At 45.8% G+C, this 17,264-nt stretch overlaps 1 protein-coding gene across 1 annotated transcript in view; it reads left to right on the plus strand.

Annotated features, from left to right (window-relative positions):
• Nucleotides 1-17,264, plus strand: part of LOC146830806 (uncharacterized) — an 878,450-nt gene that overhangs the window by 311,029 nt on the left and 550,157 nt on the right. The window contains exon 5 of the mRNA XM_085604967.1: nt 15,166-15,316. Coding sequence (XP_085461093.1) covers nt 15,166-15,316 — 151 coding nt within the window. The remainder of the gene's footprint in view (nt 1-15,165; nt 15,317-17,264) is intronic.

Genomic DNA, 17,264 nt, shown 5'->3' on the forward strand with positions numbered 1-17,264 from the left:
GATGTGAGTGTTATTCTCTGGGTGTGTGAGTAGCTGTCTAGTGCCTGTGTGTGTGTGTGTGTGTGTGTTGTGTGTGTGTGTGTGTGAGTGATTTTCTGGGTTAATGAATGGGTGTGTAAGTAGCTGTGTGGGTGTGTGAGTGGTAGTGTGGTGTGTAGGTGATTCTGTGAGTTTGTGAGTGGGTAGGTGACTGTGTGGGTGTCTGACTGACTGTTTGGGTGTGTGTGAGGCTGTTTCAGTGGGCATGTGAGTGGCTGTGTGCATCTGTGAGTGGGTGTCTGAGTGGTACTCTGGGTCTCTGAGTAGATGTACCAGTGACTGTATGAGTGTGTGAGATGGTGTGTTAGTGACTAAACAGGTGTGTGAGTGGGTGTATGGATGTGTGAGTGGATGTGTGATTCGTTGTGTACAGGTATGAAAGAGTGTGTGATGGTGGGTATATGAGTGGGTGTGTAAGTGGCTCTGTGGGTCTTTGAGTGGTGTGTGAGTGGCTATATGGGTTTGTGAGTGGGGTGTAAGTGGTTTTGCTGTACGTGTTTCAGTGGGTGTGTAAGTGGCTGTATGGGTGTGTGTATAGGTGGCTGTGTGAGTGCCTGTGTGGGTCTGTGAGTGGGTGTGTGAGTGGTTCTCTGGGTCTCTGAGTGGATGTATCAGTGACCTTATGTGTGTGTGAAAGGGTGTGTGAGTGACTGTATGGGTGTGTGAATGGGTATATCAATGTCTGAGTGGGTGTGTGAGAGAGTGTGTGGGTGTATGAGAAAGTGAGTGGGTGCATGTGTTTTTTTAAATGGGGTCTTGATCCGCGGTTCCGCTGCGGATTCACACGGGGCCACACTGAGCACTTTGGTGCATACGCAGATTCTTGTGTGTGCAAAAGAGAAACAGTTTTTTCATAATTTCTTCTCCATGAGGGGTCCCTCACAAACCCCTCCATCAGTCCCATGGGGTCAGAGTACCTCTAACCTGACCCTTTTTATCCTTTTTACATTTTATTTCCACCCCCCGGGGAGCCAAGCCCAGATGCATGAAATGGCAGCCACAACTTTCCCCTTCTCTAAGGTTGCGGACAGCCAATCATTGCATTGTTGATGGCACGTGGATCAGCGACTCCACCCCAGTGGATCCGCATCTCTAGATGTAAATAAATATATTTTCTTTAATGACTCCAAACTACTGATCACCAAATTACAAAAAGTACTCTTTTTGGACCAAGATCTAGCTTTCTGCTAAATTTGGTGCAATTCTGTTCCGCGGTTCAGGCTGTAGTTGTGTCTAAAATCTCTATGGGAAATTACATGGGGGAGACGCATTTTGGAAACCCCCCTTTTTCTCAGCCCCTGCTTGACGAATCACCCTGAAATTTCCAAACACCAGCTGAAATGAGTGGCACAAAAATTATTGGCAAAACAAAAAACGCTTTTCCTATGGAAACCAGGTCCTAATTATAACTACATAGTTGCGACCAGTAGAGGGTGTGTAGTTGAAATGCGCCGGCCATTACCAGTGTATTTTTCCCTGCACCTATGTGTGGTTCTGTGTTTGCACACCACTCGATAATAAATCTGGAACCCTTTTTTTCACGTACAATTGGCTCCTGATTCCTCCTTTTTTTTTGGGGTTGCCGCCGTGACCTCTGATGAAGAAGACTACAGTGTTCTATAGAATATATACATATGCTTTCTGTGTCTGAAAGGGTATTGTTTTGACTTATATTGCATGCTCCCTTGTGTCTGGACAATGCTACACCGTCTCTGAAGAGCTATAATAATAGCTCAACACGTGTCAGGGTTTGCTTTTATTCATTCCAGGCTGGCATGGATGTTATTTTACCAAACCAAAGCTGTAATACTGTGCCTGGAGTGATAAAGGCATTTGTCATTTTGCATCTCGGCGTGGATGGCACTGTGCTACTCCTATGCTTAAAGACTTTGCTGTAGAAATGGCAAAAGACTTTGTCCCTTTCTATCTCGGCATGGCTGGCACTGCGCTAATCCTATGCCTAAAAACTTTATTAGAATAGTAGACATTTGAGGTGAGCTAATTCAGAGTGTCTCTGGTGTTGTAGGGTGCTCTATAGAGGGGCCGCTCTCCACCTACATTTGGGAACTACCCAGGGTTCTCTGCTTCTCTTTGCATAATTGATGCAGCACTCTATGTCTGAAAGGGTACTATTGTGATACACATGTATATATATACACACACACACACATATATAAACATATACATATATCAAGAATGGCAACACGCAAATTACAATGACCAACACCTCTACTAATCCCACGTCCAGCAATCTCGGCAATCTTGTGGCGTCGGATGCTACCACCATGCTCACCATCAGCGAGCTTGACAATGAAAACTTTCCAGAAAGAATATTGCCCAACAGTCAAACTCCTACTCAAGAGAGACTATCTGATCTCAACCTTACCACATCCAGTGCTGGCATCAGTCCTTTTAAAGCTAAATCTAAAGTCTATCCGATGATGCCTAAAGATGCTATAGACATTTTCCACGAAAGAATAATAGACAACATCAAAAAATTGTACTGCAAAACTAACCACAGTAAGTCTAGATCCAAATATCAAAATGTACAATATGAGAAACGTATTCGTAAATTGAGAAACAACAAGGATATTGTGGTTAACATATCAGACAAAGGGGGCAATGTGGTTATCTGGCCACGTTAGCAATATATTCAAGAAGCCCTGAAACAACTATCCAATGAAGACTGCTATGTCAAGACTACCCAAGCTGAATATCTAAAAGCTAAAGACACCCTCAAAAAAGATCTTATGGGATGGAAAAGGCAAGGACTCATCTCCAACCAAGAAGCCAATTTTATGATGATTGATTTTCCCATTATCCCCACTCTACATCTAATACCAAAAATTCACAAAGAAATGTATCCTCCACCAGGCAGACCTATTATCTCTGCCATCGGCGGTATCAGTGAACACATTTCAGAATATGTAGATTTTTTCCTACAACCAATTGGGCAATCACTCCCGTCATATATAAGGGATACGGATGACTTTTTGGACAAAATTCAAAACATCAAATGGGAGGACAATTTACTACTAGTTGTGACGGACATGGAGTCACTCTATACCAGCATAGACCATCATGCTGGTTTAACTGCGATCAAATTCTATTTGGACAAAAGACCTTTGGCCTTTTATAATCATAACATAATGCTTTTGGAAATGGTCAAGTGGTGCCTGTTTAATAATTTTTTTATGTTTGACAACAATGTGTATCGCCAAAAACGGGGCATGGCTATGGGAGCCTATTTCTCTCCCAGCTACGTGTGTTTACACGTGGGCTGGTGGGAGGAACAGGCTCTCATGGGCACCTTCGCCAATACATATGAACAAAAGGTATTACATTGGTTTAGATACATTGACGATGTGTTCTTTGTTTGGAAAGGTGACCAGGACAGTGTTGAAATATTTATATCAGAACTTAACAACAACAACATTAACCTCAGGTTCACTACACACATCAGTCCATCTAAAGTCGCATTTTTGGACACTACTATCTATGTATCCAACAAACGGTTGGAATCCACTTTATAGAGGAAACCAACCGCTGGTAATGCCACTCTCCACGCCTCCAACTCTCACCCCAACCATCTTATCAGGAGTATCCCTTACGGAGAACTCCTCAGAGTCAAACGCATTTGTAGCACTCAGGAGGAATACTCTAAATGTTCACAACAGGCATTGGCTGGATTCAAGGCCAGGGGGTACAGTGACAATATCCTCCAACAAGCCACTGCCAAGGCCGCTCTCAAAACTAGAGAAACTCTACTGAGTTCAAACAAGAGAATTGAGGCAATATCTGAAACCACTGATCCATTGGTAAGCAATACATCCCGATTAGTCACCACTTACAATCGGCAACACAAACAACTCAGGGCCATTATTAACAACAACTGGCCAATTCTTAAAACTGATACGGTTTTGGTGCCTAGACTTCCATCTGTACCCAACATCACTTTGAGACGGGCGGTCTCAATGAGAAATCAATTGGTTAGTAAAAACCCAGAACATACAACAAAGGGGACTTGGCTGCAACCTATTAAGGGGTTCTTCAAATGCACATCGTGCAGGGCATGTAAATTTGGAATCAACAAGACTCACTACAGTACTCCATTCAGCTCTGCAACAGTCCAAATAGGTGGTCATTATAACTGCCGCACTGAATATGCGGTGTATGTCCTCACATGTAGTTGTGGCCTCAACTATATAAGTAGCACCAAACTTCAGGCACATGCTCGAATTTTGCAGCACCTTAGAGCCATCGTTAACAACTACGCCACCTACCCGGTGGCTCGGCATTTCAAATTGGTACACAAAAATGATCTCAGCTGCTTTACATACTTTGTTATTGATGCCATCCCGAAATTCAAACGAGGAGGCAATAGAGAACGTATTTTAAGACAACTAGAGACGCGTTACATACTGGAATTAAATAGTAAGACCCCACTTGGACTCAACACCACGGAAGACCTGCATAACTTTTTATAAGATGTAAGCCCTGCCTAACACATTTTGTCTACATTGGGTGAGTCCGTCTTTCATGTTTAACCACACCTTCACCGTCTTGATGGCATACAACTTCGCCTCGCAAAACACATAGTGTTTTTAATGTTTGAGATAGCACTTCCCAAATATTTTGAATGTGATAACTTTATTAACAACAGGGGTTTTTATTAGGTTTTTACATTCAATCTATTTTATCATGCATATGAAATCCTTAATTCAGGAAAACTCAGCTATATGTTGCACATATTTGCACTCAGCACTTTACATTTACATTTGCACTTTTTACACATATGCACTTTCTTTCATTGGGATTATTTAAATGTGATTTTAGCTATCAACAACATGGAACATACAAATATGTTTTTACTTGCGGTTTTTTATCTTATATTTATGCTCATGTCTGGATTGCCTTGAGTCATCCATTAACGCCAACAGTATATACTGTATTAGATGGTCGACCACCTTATAAAATGGCATTTATGCTTTTATTTTACTGTATTTTTCAGATAATGTGATCTTCCACTCTGTATCAGTGACTATACCATATGGGATGACTAGGCACCATTATGATCGGCATTCATGTCTTTTATTTTTCCATTAGCATAGTATATCTGACAATATCAATTTATCAGGCTTAGACATAGACTTTGATACATTTTTCTGCAATTTGATTTGTTAAATTTGGCTCAACCCCCTTTTTTGGGACTGCGGGAGAAGCCTTGTAAGTATACATTTTTAAGTAACTTTACACTTGTAAATGATGAATAGCCAAAAGTAGTAAAGCAACTAAAAAGCGTAAATGTAAACTTAAAACCTAGTTGCGTAACTTACTCACCAGTGTAAATTACCTTTGTGAATAGCCCTGACAATGTTTATCCATATAGGGAGCGGGCTCTAAAACCTATCTGTAAATAATCCGGTAGTCTCACACGAGTGACTGTTGGCCAGCTTTCCAACAGGAGTCGGAGGGAGTGTGGGTTACACAATACCAGATTTCTTTCTCATAGCAATAATTGTGTTATAGTTTGCATTACATAGAGGGCTAGATTATCCAAGCTTGGGCCGTATTTGCCTTACAAAGGTTCTGAAACTTCCACAGCTTCTTTTGCATGTTGACGGACCTTAACGTAGTTGATGATTAAAGATCCGGAAGGAAGGAAATATTCACTTTCGCGTGTAAATTTGACAATGTAAAAAGACAACAATGCAGTGATAAAACAAGAGGTAATACAACAAGAGAAACACAAAAAGTAAACAATGATGAAGAACTTTCCAGTATTGATGCGGTATCACTAACAAGTGAATCGGGTTCAGAATTTGAAAGTCCAAATATCGCAGTAACTAAAACCAAATTGAGCCTTGGGGAAGAATTGGATTTTTTAGTCCTAGAGCGATTACAAACCCTGAGGTCAAGAAATCAAAGGAGGCCAGTCGAAAAAGAAAAAACGCAAGAAGGCGGGACAGACGCAAAAGGCGGAAATGCAAAGCCAAAGAAAAAATCCCAATGGCGCAGGAAGTAACAGGAAACGATAATACTATAATCAATTTATCGCCGATTTCCCTGACAAAGGCTGAGCAACAATTGGTATCACTAGGACTAGATCACTGCCCAGAGAGTAGTTTCAATAACACGAGAATTGATGTATTCTGCTTCATCCGAAAACTGAAGCTAAAGAATTGTTTTACCATCAAAACAGGCTTGGAACAGTCAAAAACGGCATATGATACAGTGGCAAGTGATGTACAATCACTTAAAGCATCAGATATTCCAACGCTGCTAACCCTACATGAACTAACTGTTGAAACCGAAATTCCATCTTCGGAATCTGAGCATGATGAACCAACACAGATAAGATTACAACAAATAAACATATCACAGAGAGGTGCCGGAAGTAGTCCATTCAAGCCGTCATCAACTTTTCTCCCTCTCATGCCAAAAGACGCAGTGGATATCTTCCATGAAAGAGTGACTGGAGATATCAAAAAACTATAGTGACCACACCGTCATCCGCTTCATTCAACACGCATGCACAGACGTCACCCAAGGATTACACTGACACTTTCATTGTGGGTGAAGAACTGCTGCAGGTTTATTTCATACAACATAAGTATGATGATAAATGGGTTATCTTACGGGCGATCCAGGGCAAGCAGCCCCTCGCTGCTCCGCCCGCCTGGTGAGCCAGCACGCACGGTGGGTCGATGCCCGGCAGTGCGGCACATATTTTCAGATCATCCACTGGGTCACGTGATCTGTCTCCTACTCCCGCCCCTTTTGACAGGGGCGGAGCGTGTTATGGCACACCCCCGGTTGGTCAGGCCCCCCAACCGCCCGAAGGACTAACGGGGCGCCGTCGCGGTCTTCCCAGAACCTCCTTCGGCTCCCGGACCTTGGCTCGGGCACCCTTACTGTGCCGGACAGGGGTACCCTTACTGTACCGCCTGTCGCAGAGGTACCCTTACTGTACCCTTCTGCCTCCAGATCGCCCTGTAACTCCGCCTGCAATGCAAAAGAAAACATTAAAAACATTCCAATAACGCGCTGTCTCTGCCACGCAGGGTAAGCGGAATGGGTGGGAATACGCGTGTCCGGGCAGGAGCGGCGCGCAGGAAGCAGAGGAGGAACTGGGCGAGAGGGACGCCTAAGTAGGGGGGGGCTAGCCTCGCCCCCCTATCGGCCCGCCTCCTAACTGCCCACTCATTGGGAGATCTCCTCCCTGGGCGCGGCCTCGCGCGCGAGGCAGAAGAAGGGGGAGGGGAAGGCTGCGACGGGCGGCCACTAGAAAGCTGCCCTGCTGATGTCCCACTGCGTGGGACGCGGGCAGCGGCATAGTGACCACACCGTCATCCGCTTCATTCAACACGCATGCACAGACGTCACCCAAGGATTACACTGACACTTTCATTGTGGGTGAAGAACTGCTGCAGGTTTATTTCATACAACATAAGTATGATGATAAATGGGTTATCTTACGGGCGATCCAGGGCAAGCAGCCCCTCACTGCTCCGCCCGCCTGGTGAGCCAGCACGCACGGTGGGTCGATGCCCGGCAGTGCGGCACATATTTTCAGATCATCCACTGGGTCACGTGATCTGTCTCCTACTCCCGCCCCTTCTGACAGGGGCGGGGCGTGTTATGGCACACCCCCGGTTGGTCAGGCCCCCCAACCGCCCGAAGGACTAACGGGGCGCCGTCGCGGTCTTCCCAGAACCTCCTTCGGCTCCCGGACCTTGGCTCGGGCACCCTTACTGTGCCGGACAGGGGTACCCTTACTGTACCGCCTGTCGCAGAGGTACCCTTACTGTACCCTTCTGCCTCCAGATCGCCCTGTAACTCCGCCACAGCTCTGGGGAGGCTTCCGTCGCTGCCAGAGCCCCCCTTCCTCCCTTCGCTGTTATAGGTGCCCTGCCCCTGCGAGCCAGCTTTTAGTGGGCTAAATTATGGGTCCTGTTCTGTAACCCGTAAATATACGGCATTAATTTGCAACATTACTCAGAAGCCCAGGGCAGACTAACAAAGGATGTCTTTTGGCCCCACTGCCGTTCAGCTTAGACGTGACTGGTGTTCCTAGCTTTCTTAGCGATGCCACTGCAGATCTTCCTAACGTAATTATGGGAAGATCTAGCACCTACATATGGAGCCAGAACTGAATCATAGCTGAATTCGTCAATCCATCGATTCCCTTCATATCCTAGCACGAAGGTTTTAATTTCCACTTTGTCTACAAAGGTGATGTATAGATAGCGTCATGGTTCCTGAATTGCTGCTGCTGCTGCGGGGATTGCATGATTTCTTAGCAGGACAAAACATTTTAACGTAACTGCTAAATGGACGCATTCTTTTATCATGACTCCGGATAAAGCCAATATGACTGACTGAGCTGCCGAAGAATACATCTCTCAGCTCGAGGACCCAAATCTGTGAACGTTTCCCACCTCCCTGGCTCCAAGGAAAGGCTGAGCGAGAAGAGCAACACCTAAATCTGATTCGCAGGCTGGAAAATATGGCATGGGTAACAAGGCATTGGTGAAATAGGCGCTTGTGGACCTGCAATCCTATTAAGATTTTTCACTTGGCCAAATTAGGTGCCTACCTGGCTTGGAATAGTGTTCCCAGCAGCTACAGCACAATAAGCAGGGTGAAGGTAACCACCTTACCTACGTATATAAACACAAGCTGACATCACGGGTATCTAAATTTGCTTCCTTTCACATCGTATTATCCTATTGTTTACTACAAACTGACCCATATCTTAGCAACATCTCCTCGTTTTAGCCTTTCTACTTGCAAATTAAGTTACATTAAATTGGACGATAGAGTCTTATACTAGTCCCGCTGTTTGTCCCAATCTTTTCTTACTCTCCACTGGGACAGCGTACCCAATTTCCTTGCTTGTTGAATAGAAGCTAGCTTTTGGACTTTATTGCCGCTGAAAGGAGCTAATAGGTTTGCCTACAGTCCTTGTTATACCGGTGTTGCTGTGCTATAGGTAATTCGTGGCACCGACATCGTGGCTTGAAAAGGAAACTTCTTATTTTATCAAATAATTTGTTGTGAGCCCCAGTTATGATTTCGTTCATATCCTCATAGTTGGCAGTGTCTCTATCTTGCCAATACCTGGGTCACGTCCGCCTTAAATGATGACAATACATCTGGCTTTTCCGCTAGCCTTGCCCATTAACCTGTCAAATGTCAGTGGAGAGCAGCACATCTCTATTCATGCTTATTTCAGAAGGTGTTAAGCCCTTTCCATTACTAGAAAGTTTAAGTGCAAAATTCAAGAGGTATGGTCGCTCTCTGCTCTCTCAATTATTACCAAGAAGATGAGGGCATGCCATTCACGGGTGTCTGGTTGAAGTATGCGCAGGTAATCGACACTAATTCCCACGTGCAGTGCTGTGAAACGTTTGAAGTAGTTCATCAAATTCAGCCAGCCACCCCCTAGGTGGAGGCTTGCACTCCCAAACTTCTGCTAGTGTAAAACCCGGCCACACCTCCAGTTCAGTGAAATTTAGTAATTCACGACACTGACAACCCCAGGGGCCAAATACTGGGCTGTGTAAATGCGGCCCAATATCACCATGAACAATTAGCTTGGAGTGGATGGGTGTTAACCGAGGTTGGCTGAAGGAAAAAACTTTGACAATCGCTCCAGGCAAGAGGTAGTTATCCAGCCCGCCTTACTTCCTTTCCCAGTTCGACACAAGTCAAAGAAGAATGCCCCTTCCAGAAAGGTCATGGCCTTATCCCTGACGCCTATCCATACAGCATTCTACCGGAAATCTACAGCATTGCTTTGTAAAGCATTTTCTGGTTCCACAATTAATTGTGGTCGATATGCTCTCCCTCAGTTCGAACAAACTCTTAGCTAATCGTACGCCTGCCTAATTCCCAGGGCGTCTGGCTTAATGCTTTACGCCTGGAATTGCCCCACCAAATGTGGCCTTGCACTGAAACTTAACTGGGTTGTCTCAACGTTCCTTTTAGAGCTAGAAACGCCCCCCGTGCTCCTTGTGCTTACTAAATGGACCCGCTCCGTAGCTTCCAGCCCACAATGCACTTAAATGCCATCTGGTCCTGGTGCCTAACAAACAACAGTGACAGCCTCTGTCACCTTCATACAATACATAAACAAACCTCACAAGGTCGCAGGGGCGGCAAGTCAGGCTAAGTCTCGGGAAACCATGTCACTCTGTGCTTTCACCGGCCTCCCTGTGGAACAGGGAGAATAACCTCAAAGATGATAAGTATGATAGACAAACCCAGGCCTTCCGCATGTCTCAAAACAGCTCAGGCTGCTGCCTTTCCTGTATAGACTGAGCTGCCACTATGACTGAGTTGCAGAAAATATCACACCAGCTGTTTCCGAATAGCAAGGCTAAAGATGAAAGGCAGCCGCATCTCTTAACTTAAGCGTGGAACTCACAAAAATACCTTCAAGATGTTATGTATGACACACAAACCCAGGCCTACAACTTGCCTCATCACAGCACAGGCTGCTGACTTTTCTATATACACTAAGCTGCCACTATGACTGATTTGAGAGAAACCTTACCCCAGCTGTTTTCTAATAGCAAGGCAAAGAAGAAAGACAGCAGCATCTCTTGACTCAAGCGTTGAACTTACAATAATAACATTGGTAGCTCAATTTCTGTGTTACACCTTTCCACAAGCTGACCATTGCATCATGGTTGAGACTGGGTTTTAGGCTGAACCTTGACATATTTGTTGCACCACTTGGGACACAACTTCGTCCCTTCGTACCTACCGGCATGGAACTAATGCCAAAGCGATTCCCCCCTAGTACCGGATAATCTTAATCAATGCTGCATTTTGGGACAAAGATACCAGGGAATAAATGCAAAGGGGGCTCTCCAGTGCGTGTGAACCCATGTCATTGCGATTGGTAACTGTTGCTCTGTTCGAGCTAGAACATGCAACTTTATTCATTTAATCAATTAATCAGCAAAGCATGCTGGAGATGAAGGAATATGTGGCCGGCCCAAGGATATACAAAAAGAGGCACGGCGTTGAAAGGTTCCAGGGACATGGCTGAGTGAAGCGGCCTCACGACTTTTGTGACCTTGTAGCGCAGGTACGGCTGGCCCTCGAAATTTATTTTAACTGACAACACAAGATGGAGCCCTACATGTGGACCTACGGAAAAGCTGCTGTATTGCCAGCGGCGCAGGCGTCTGCATAAGACACTGCATAAGGGCATAAGCAATGTGGGTTTCTATTCCTATTAAATGCGTGCCTATGCACGATGATGCCGGGCCGATACCGAAGGCCATTGGCACTGGTGCGCCACAATGCAAGCTTGCCTGTATCACAAGAAAAACCTTCCCCAATTGGACCTACACACAACCGCTTCTAGTGTCCTGCAATAACAGCTATTCCGAAACTCGCTAACGAAAGCTACCATTGGCCATAAATTAGTAAAACTAAACCCATTGTGCGAAACAAGCGCCAATCAGTGACAACAGTCTTAAGAAAAGCACCATCAGCAAGTAAAAGAAGAAAGCATAAAAAAGAACTACTAAAGTAGCATACCTTAATCATGTTTATAATGATTATAAGGAAAATAAATATACGTTCTTGTATATCGAAAGCTACACGAGCAATGCGTTGTTTTTTTTTTTTTTTGTTTTTTTTTTGCGGCGTTGGCGATGGTGGCGCCCTGTGCAAGAATGTTGTTGGCGCCCCCCCAATGCCGCCTCCCCCACGGATTCTCTCACTAGCCCCCTTTAACAGTTGACCAAGTTTCCATAACCACACTCCCAGATGCATTGAATTAGTTATATAGCGCCACTCCTACCAGTGTAGGGTGTCCGAGAACTTTGCATCTCACACAAAAACCGCCGGGCCAATCAATCATATGCATGTGAATCTGTGTACAGGAAATGTTACCTGAGCCAAAGGACTCAAAGTGTAGGAGACTCATGTCATCCCTATTGGCAGGCAGTATAGTTTAAGGCTGCTTGGTATGGAGAAGCACAAACTCAGAGTCTAAAAAGAAACAGCATAGTTGGGAGTTCTGTTTTATAATAAGAATCGATTCCTAGCCAAATTAACCCTTTTTGCAACACTGTTCAATGTTCTAATAATGTATACTTTGCAGTGTGTATGCAGTTCTAGGATGAAAGTTGATAGCTCACTATCCTATATTAGGACTTTAAGTTATAAATTGCAAGTAACCAAAGGATGTCCCTTTTGAAAGCAGTAACCTGCTGATCTGTTTACATCATATGCACTCTGTAATCTACTTAGCACACGTTCTTTGCAGCAGGCATATTAACCCTCTGCACTAACTTCACCTAAGTCAAAACCTCAACTATACAAAATGCTGATCTCTCTCCAGGAAGATAATTCACCGCAGGAGTTATCTTGACATTATGTGAGGCCTGACAATTGCCGGGGGAAAGAAACGCTGCAGCAGGTGCTTAAAAAGCTTAATAAACGTTCAAACACGGCGCCCCCAGGAAGCCAACACCCGGTGCGGGGGCACCGGTCGCACCGCCCTAAAGCCGGCCCTGAGGAGAGGTGTACCGAGGGGTCATGTGACTACGGCGTTCCAACGCCCGAAGCATAACCTCCTGCGCCCGCATCATCTCCTTCAGTGACCGACGCACACTCCCGCCTGAACGACGCAGTGACCTCAGATTACCATTTTAAAAGCCTCTCTTGAAGTCATGACTGATGCTCCACAATTTCCTCAATAATACAGAGCACAGCAAGTCTCGACCAATACATTTGCACACAAGCATTGTAAATGCAATAGGGCCCAACAACCCGACGCTCATTACACCACAACAAAATTATAATAGCATAGCGATACACAAAGCTGGGCCGGGGACAAAGCACACGTCCCACCACTCCCAACCGTGCATGAAACCTCCAACGGCAAGAAGTACCGCCCTTGTGTGATGACCTGAGCTCGCGCCACACAGCTAAAGTTAGCTGTAAGTTAGCAATGAGACCTACAAATTCCTCTTAAGTTCCCCTTCCCGCCGTGGCTGCTGTCGTTCAAGATTAAAATCTCCCGTCTCTGCCTGACTCGTTAATGGTGATCTCTGATGCCATTCGGGAGCTGAGTTACATCCGGCTGCCGGAGTCACCGCAGCTCAACGTCAGCGAAGTGAAAGGGACCCTGTGTACCCGCAGCGTGTGCCTTTGCTGGTCTTGGATCGAGGCAGAAAGGCCCCTGAAGGGAGCAGGCCACTGCACAAACATTAAAGCAACATAGCTGGACGGATACCTACCGCCCCCATATTAAACTCCCCGTGTGGGCAGCGTGCCTGTGAGTGAATAGTGCTGTGCAAGATATTCTGTCATCGAGGGGATGCTGGTCTCTTGCGAAAGGGGTTTATTTTCTGTTGGGGGATGGTAAAGCCATACACTTGGATGTTGTCAGCTGGCTCGGGATTGTGAGAAACTTCTGGGTGCCCACGGTCACACGTTTTGAGACAATTGGTGGGAATATCATCTGAATTTTCTAACATAGCATCTCATGTCTATCAAACGGTTAATTCAAGCACACATTTGGCCCAAAGCATTGATGAAAAATATGATCTACAGGCAAGTCTAAAGGAGGCTAAATTTGAGAGTCAAATCTCGTCTCTGATTGGTGACCATGAGGGTGAGATCCCCAAAGACACCACAAAGGCAGTGCCCGATCGCGGGCCTTCAACCCCCACAACACACACACTGCCAAAATTGGGGCCTAGCGCCACATAGTATGGGGAAAGACGGGAGGCGGCACTCCCCTGCACTCCCCAATGAACACAGCGCCAGACCAAGGGCACAACCGCGTGACCGACGCCAGACCAGGAAGCAGGGGCACAGGAACTCGCGCGGCACAGGAAACCAGCGGCATGAAAGCCCTGCACCACAAATACCCCCTCCCCCTGCCTCGCACCCACACTCGGCGTCCCCTGCACCCTACCCCGCCGCATTTACGGCAAACGATCGGTAACTAGGGTGCAGGGTGACCAAAGCAAACAATCCTTTCCACGCGCGTTATCTTAATCAATCGCGCACTGGGCAGCCGCTGGGACAATCGGCGTGAAAGGGGGGCACCCGATCTAGTCCTCCCTACCCCGTTTACCACGAAACAATTTAAGGCTACCTCTGCGACCGCCCTGCCCGCAACCGAAGAAACCCCGCACTGTTTACCTCCGCGCACCAGTACACCACCAAATCACCTCCTTCTAGGCTGCGCCGCACTTCCGGCTCTACGGGAACGCCGCTGCTCTCCACTTCCTTAACCCGCAGTCCTGCTATCCCTCAGCTACCGTCCATCAAAGACCACGCGCCGATCCTCTAACAACGCGTAACTCGACGGCCTGCACAGAAAGATTAAACGGAGCCATCACGCGTGTCCGGGCAGGAGCGGCGCGCAGGAAGCAGAGGAGGAACTGGGCGAGAGGGACGCCTAAGTAGGGGGGGGCTAGCCTCGCCCCCCTATCGGCCCGCCTCCTAACAGCCCACTCATTGGGAGATCTCCTCCCTGGGCGCGGCCTCGCGTTCGAGGCAGAAGAAGGGGGAGGGGAAGGCTGCGACGGGCGGCCACTAGAAAGCTGCCCTGCTGATGTCCCACTGCGTGGGACGCGGGCAGCGGCATATCATCAAGTGAAACACAAGAAAAGGAGCAAACAATACAAAAAATTGGAATATGCCAAACTGATGAAAAAGTTAGGAGAAAATCAGGAGATTATAATAAAAAAAAATCAGACAAAGGTGGAAAGATCGTGAGATGGCCAAACAAAGATTAAATTCAGGAAGCAAAGAGACAACTAGACAACGAACAGTGTAATGAAAAAAAACAACTACAAGGGACTACAATAAAGCGAGGGAGACGTTAAAGAAAGATCTACAACAATGGAAATGGGAGAGATTAATCTCAGCGGACGAGTCTAAATTCATTGTATAAGGAATTCCCGGTCCTCCCAGTTCTATATCTCATCCCAAAAGTCCATAAAACACCCCGGGTAGATTTTCTCCTTAACAAGGAGTGTGTTGTTGATTGTGTGGAGAGTGACTGTCTCCATGCTGTAGTATACAATGTTATTTAGGCTGGAGACAGAACCAAAAGTTAAGCACGGAATCTTCTTGTTTCAGGTGGCCAAAAATTGGAATCCAGATGTAGCCAAGTACCTCATAGTAAGAGGTGCAGATGTTAATAAAGCTGATCGGTTTGGCGTCACACCATTACATGTTGCTGCAGCACTGAATTACCCAGAAATGGTGGACTGCTTGCTTAAAAGTGGAGGTACGTACAGAAGTTAAGATGTGTTTTTAATAAGTAATTTATTATATTGTGTCACCTTCTTATGATTTGTTGAAACAAAATGCTGTGAATTATTTACTAGACTAAAATATGAAATTAAAATTACAAAAATAAATATTTTTGATTTCTCTTAGTAGGATCACAATACATGTATTTCTCCTGAAATAAAACCTCAGGGTTTAGTTCCTACCCCTCACCTGTCTAATTAGTCTGTCTCCATTTCCTCTTGGATCTTCTCATGGTTGCGTGGGAGAAACATTTTTCATCCCACAGTCACGTAGCCAGACACCAAAGACATACAGTATTCTTTTCTCTTTTCTGTCACTGAAAAGTCTAGCTGTCTAAATATTTTCTCAGCGTACTGATAATGTTGCCTGCCTCCCGGGCTGATATGTGCATGTTTTGTGTGAATTGACAAAACTCACAGAGATCAGCTTCATAGAACACATGTAAAATGTGTTCATTGCCCTGACAGATTGGATGCATCCAAACAGATCTTGAAGTGCAGCCTGGATACAGAGTACTCCATTATTCTGTCCATGGACACCGCTGTGACGGTGCATCTGGATGCTTGGATGCATTCAACTTTCTTCTATGTACTGAACTCTTCAAAAACATTAAAGCTACAGCTTGTGTGCTGGGCTTTGTCTGCCCAATGTTACAACTCTACTAACAATATAGAAGAGTTTTGTGGTGTTAGAAATTAGGTTTTTAGTTGACTGGGTTGTGAGCCCTGGTAAAACTGCAAACACAATCCTAGTCAGGATCAGCACAAGCAAAGCCCAAATTAACATGTGCTAAACTCCCTGGCAGCGTGGCACAGAGCAGTCATGCTTAACTTAGAGGCAATGTGTAAAGTATTTGTGCAACACTACAAATGTTAAAGCAGTGACAACACTACACAAAAAGATGACACACTAGTTTAGAAAAAAGAGCTGAATTGAATACATAAAACAAGATTAAAACCACAAAACTACAATCACTAGAACCGGAGTTTGAATTCCTCAAGAATAAAGTGAAAAATAGCACCTTAAAGCATAAAGTGCCAACTCAGGTTTAAGCCGACTGCGAAGGAGCGCAGGCCGGACACAGTCCCAGATTAGTCCAGCTGAAGTTTTACCCTCTCATGTTTTTGTGGCAAGAGTTCCGTTCGTGTTGGAGAGGGTCACCAGCAACAAAGAGAGTGTCATAGGCAGTGGTCTGTGTGGCGCGGATGGCAGGGTGGGCTGGAGCTTCGCGTTGGCGGTCCTGCTGTACGATGAGATGGGCTGTGGGTGGCTTGTGCTGATTTTAGGTGTGAGCAGTGCATGAAGAGCCCAAACATTTGATTTCAAGAGTTCGAGAGCCACACCAAGATTCCAGGACATGAGAGGTACCACTTGGGGGTCGGGAACTCACTGAAGATGGGTCCAGGAGTTGGTGGGAAGCCTTTTAAGTCCCTGAAGCTCAGATCAGGAGGACAGAAGACTATCCCTTTGAATCACTCTGGGGTCCTGGGTTCAAGATGAAGTTACAGGTCCAGTTCTTCTTCCCCAGGCAAAAGGGAAACAGGTAAGTACAGCAGGTCAACAGCCCCTTCAGAGTAGCAATCTAGCAGAGTGGCAGTCTCTTTAGGAGCACAGCAGACCTTCTTCCTGGCAGAGCATCCACAGGTCCAGAAGTGTACTGAAGAGTTGGTGCCTGGGGTCCTTTTTTTATACGCAGTTGTGCCTTTGAATTGGGGAGAAGCTTCTAGAGGCATGCCTGTGAAGTGCAGAGATGCCCTACCTCCCCAGCCTTGGCTCCAGACTAACTATGAGGGGTATGCAGCCCTTTGTGTAGTGACAGGACACAGCGTATTCATGTGTAAGTGGTGCTAAAGCCAATGAAAATGAATTCAGCAAAATGTAGGAGGAGGAAGGCAAAATGTTTGGGGGTGACCCTGCAAAAG

The sequence above is a fragment of the Triturus cristatus genome, chromosome 5_1, assembly GCF_964204655.1.
Source record: "Triturus cristatus chromosome 5_1, aTriCri1.1, whole genome shotgun sequence".
NCBI classification, from domain to species: domain Eukaryota; kingdom Metazoa; phylum Chordata; class Amphibia; order Caudata; family Salamandridae; genus Triturus; species Triturus cristatus.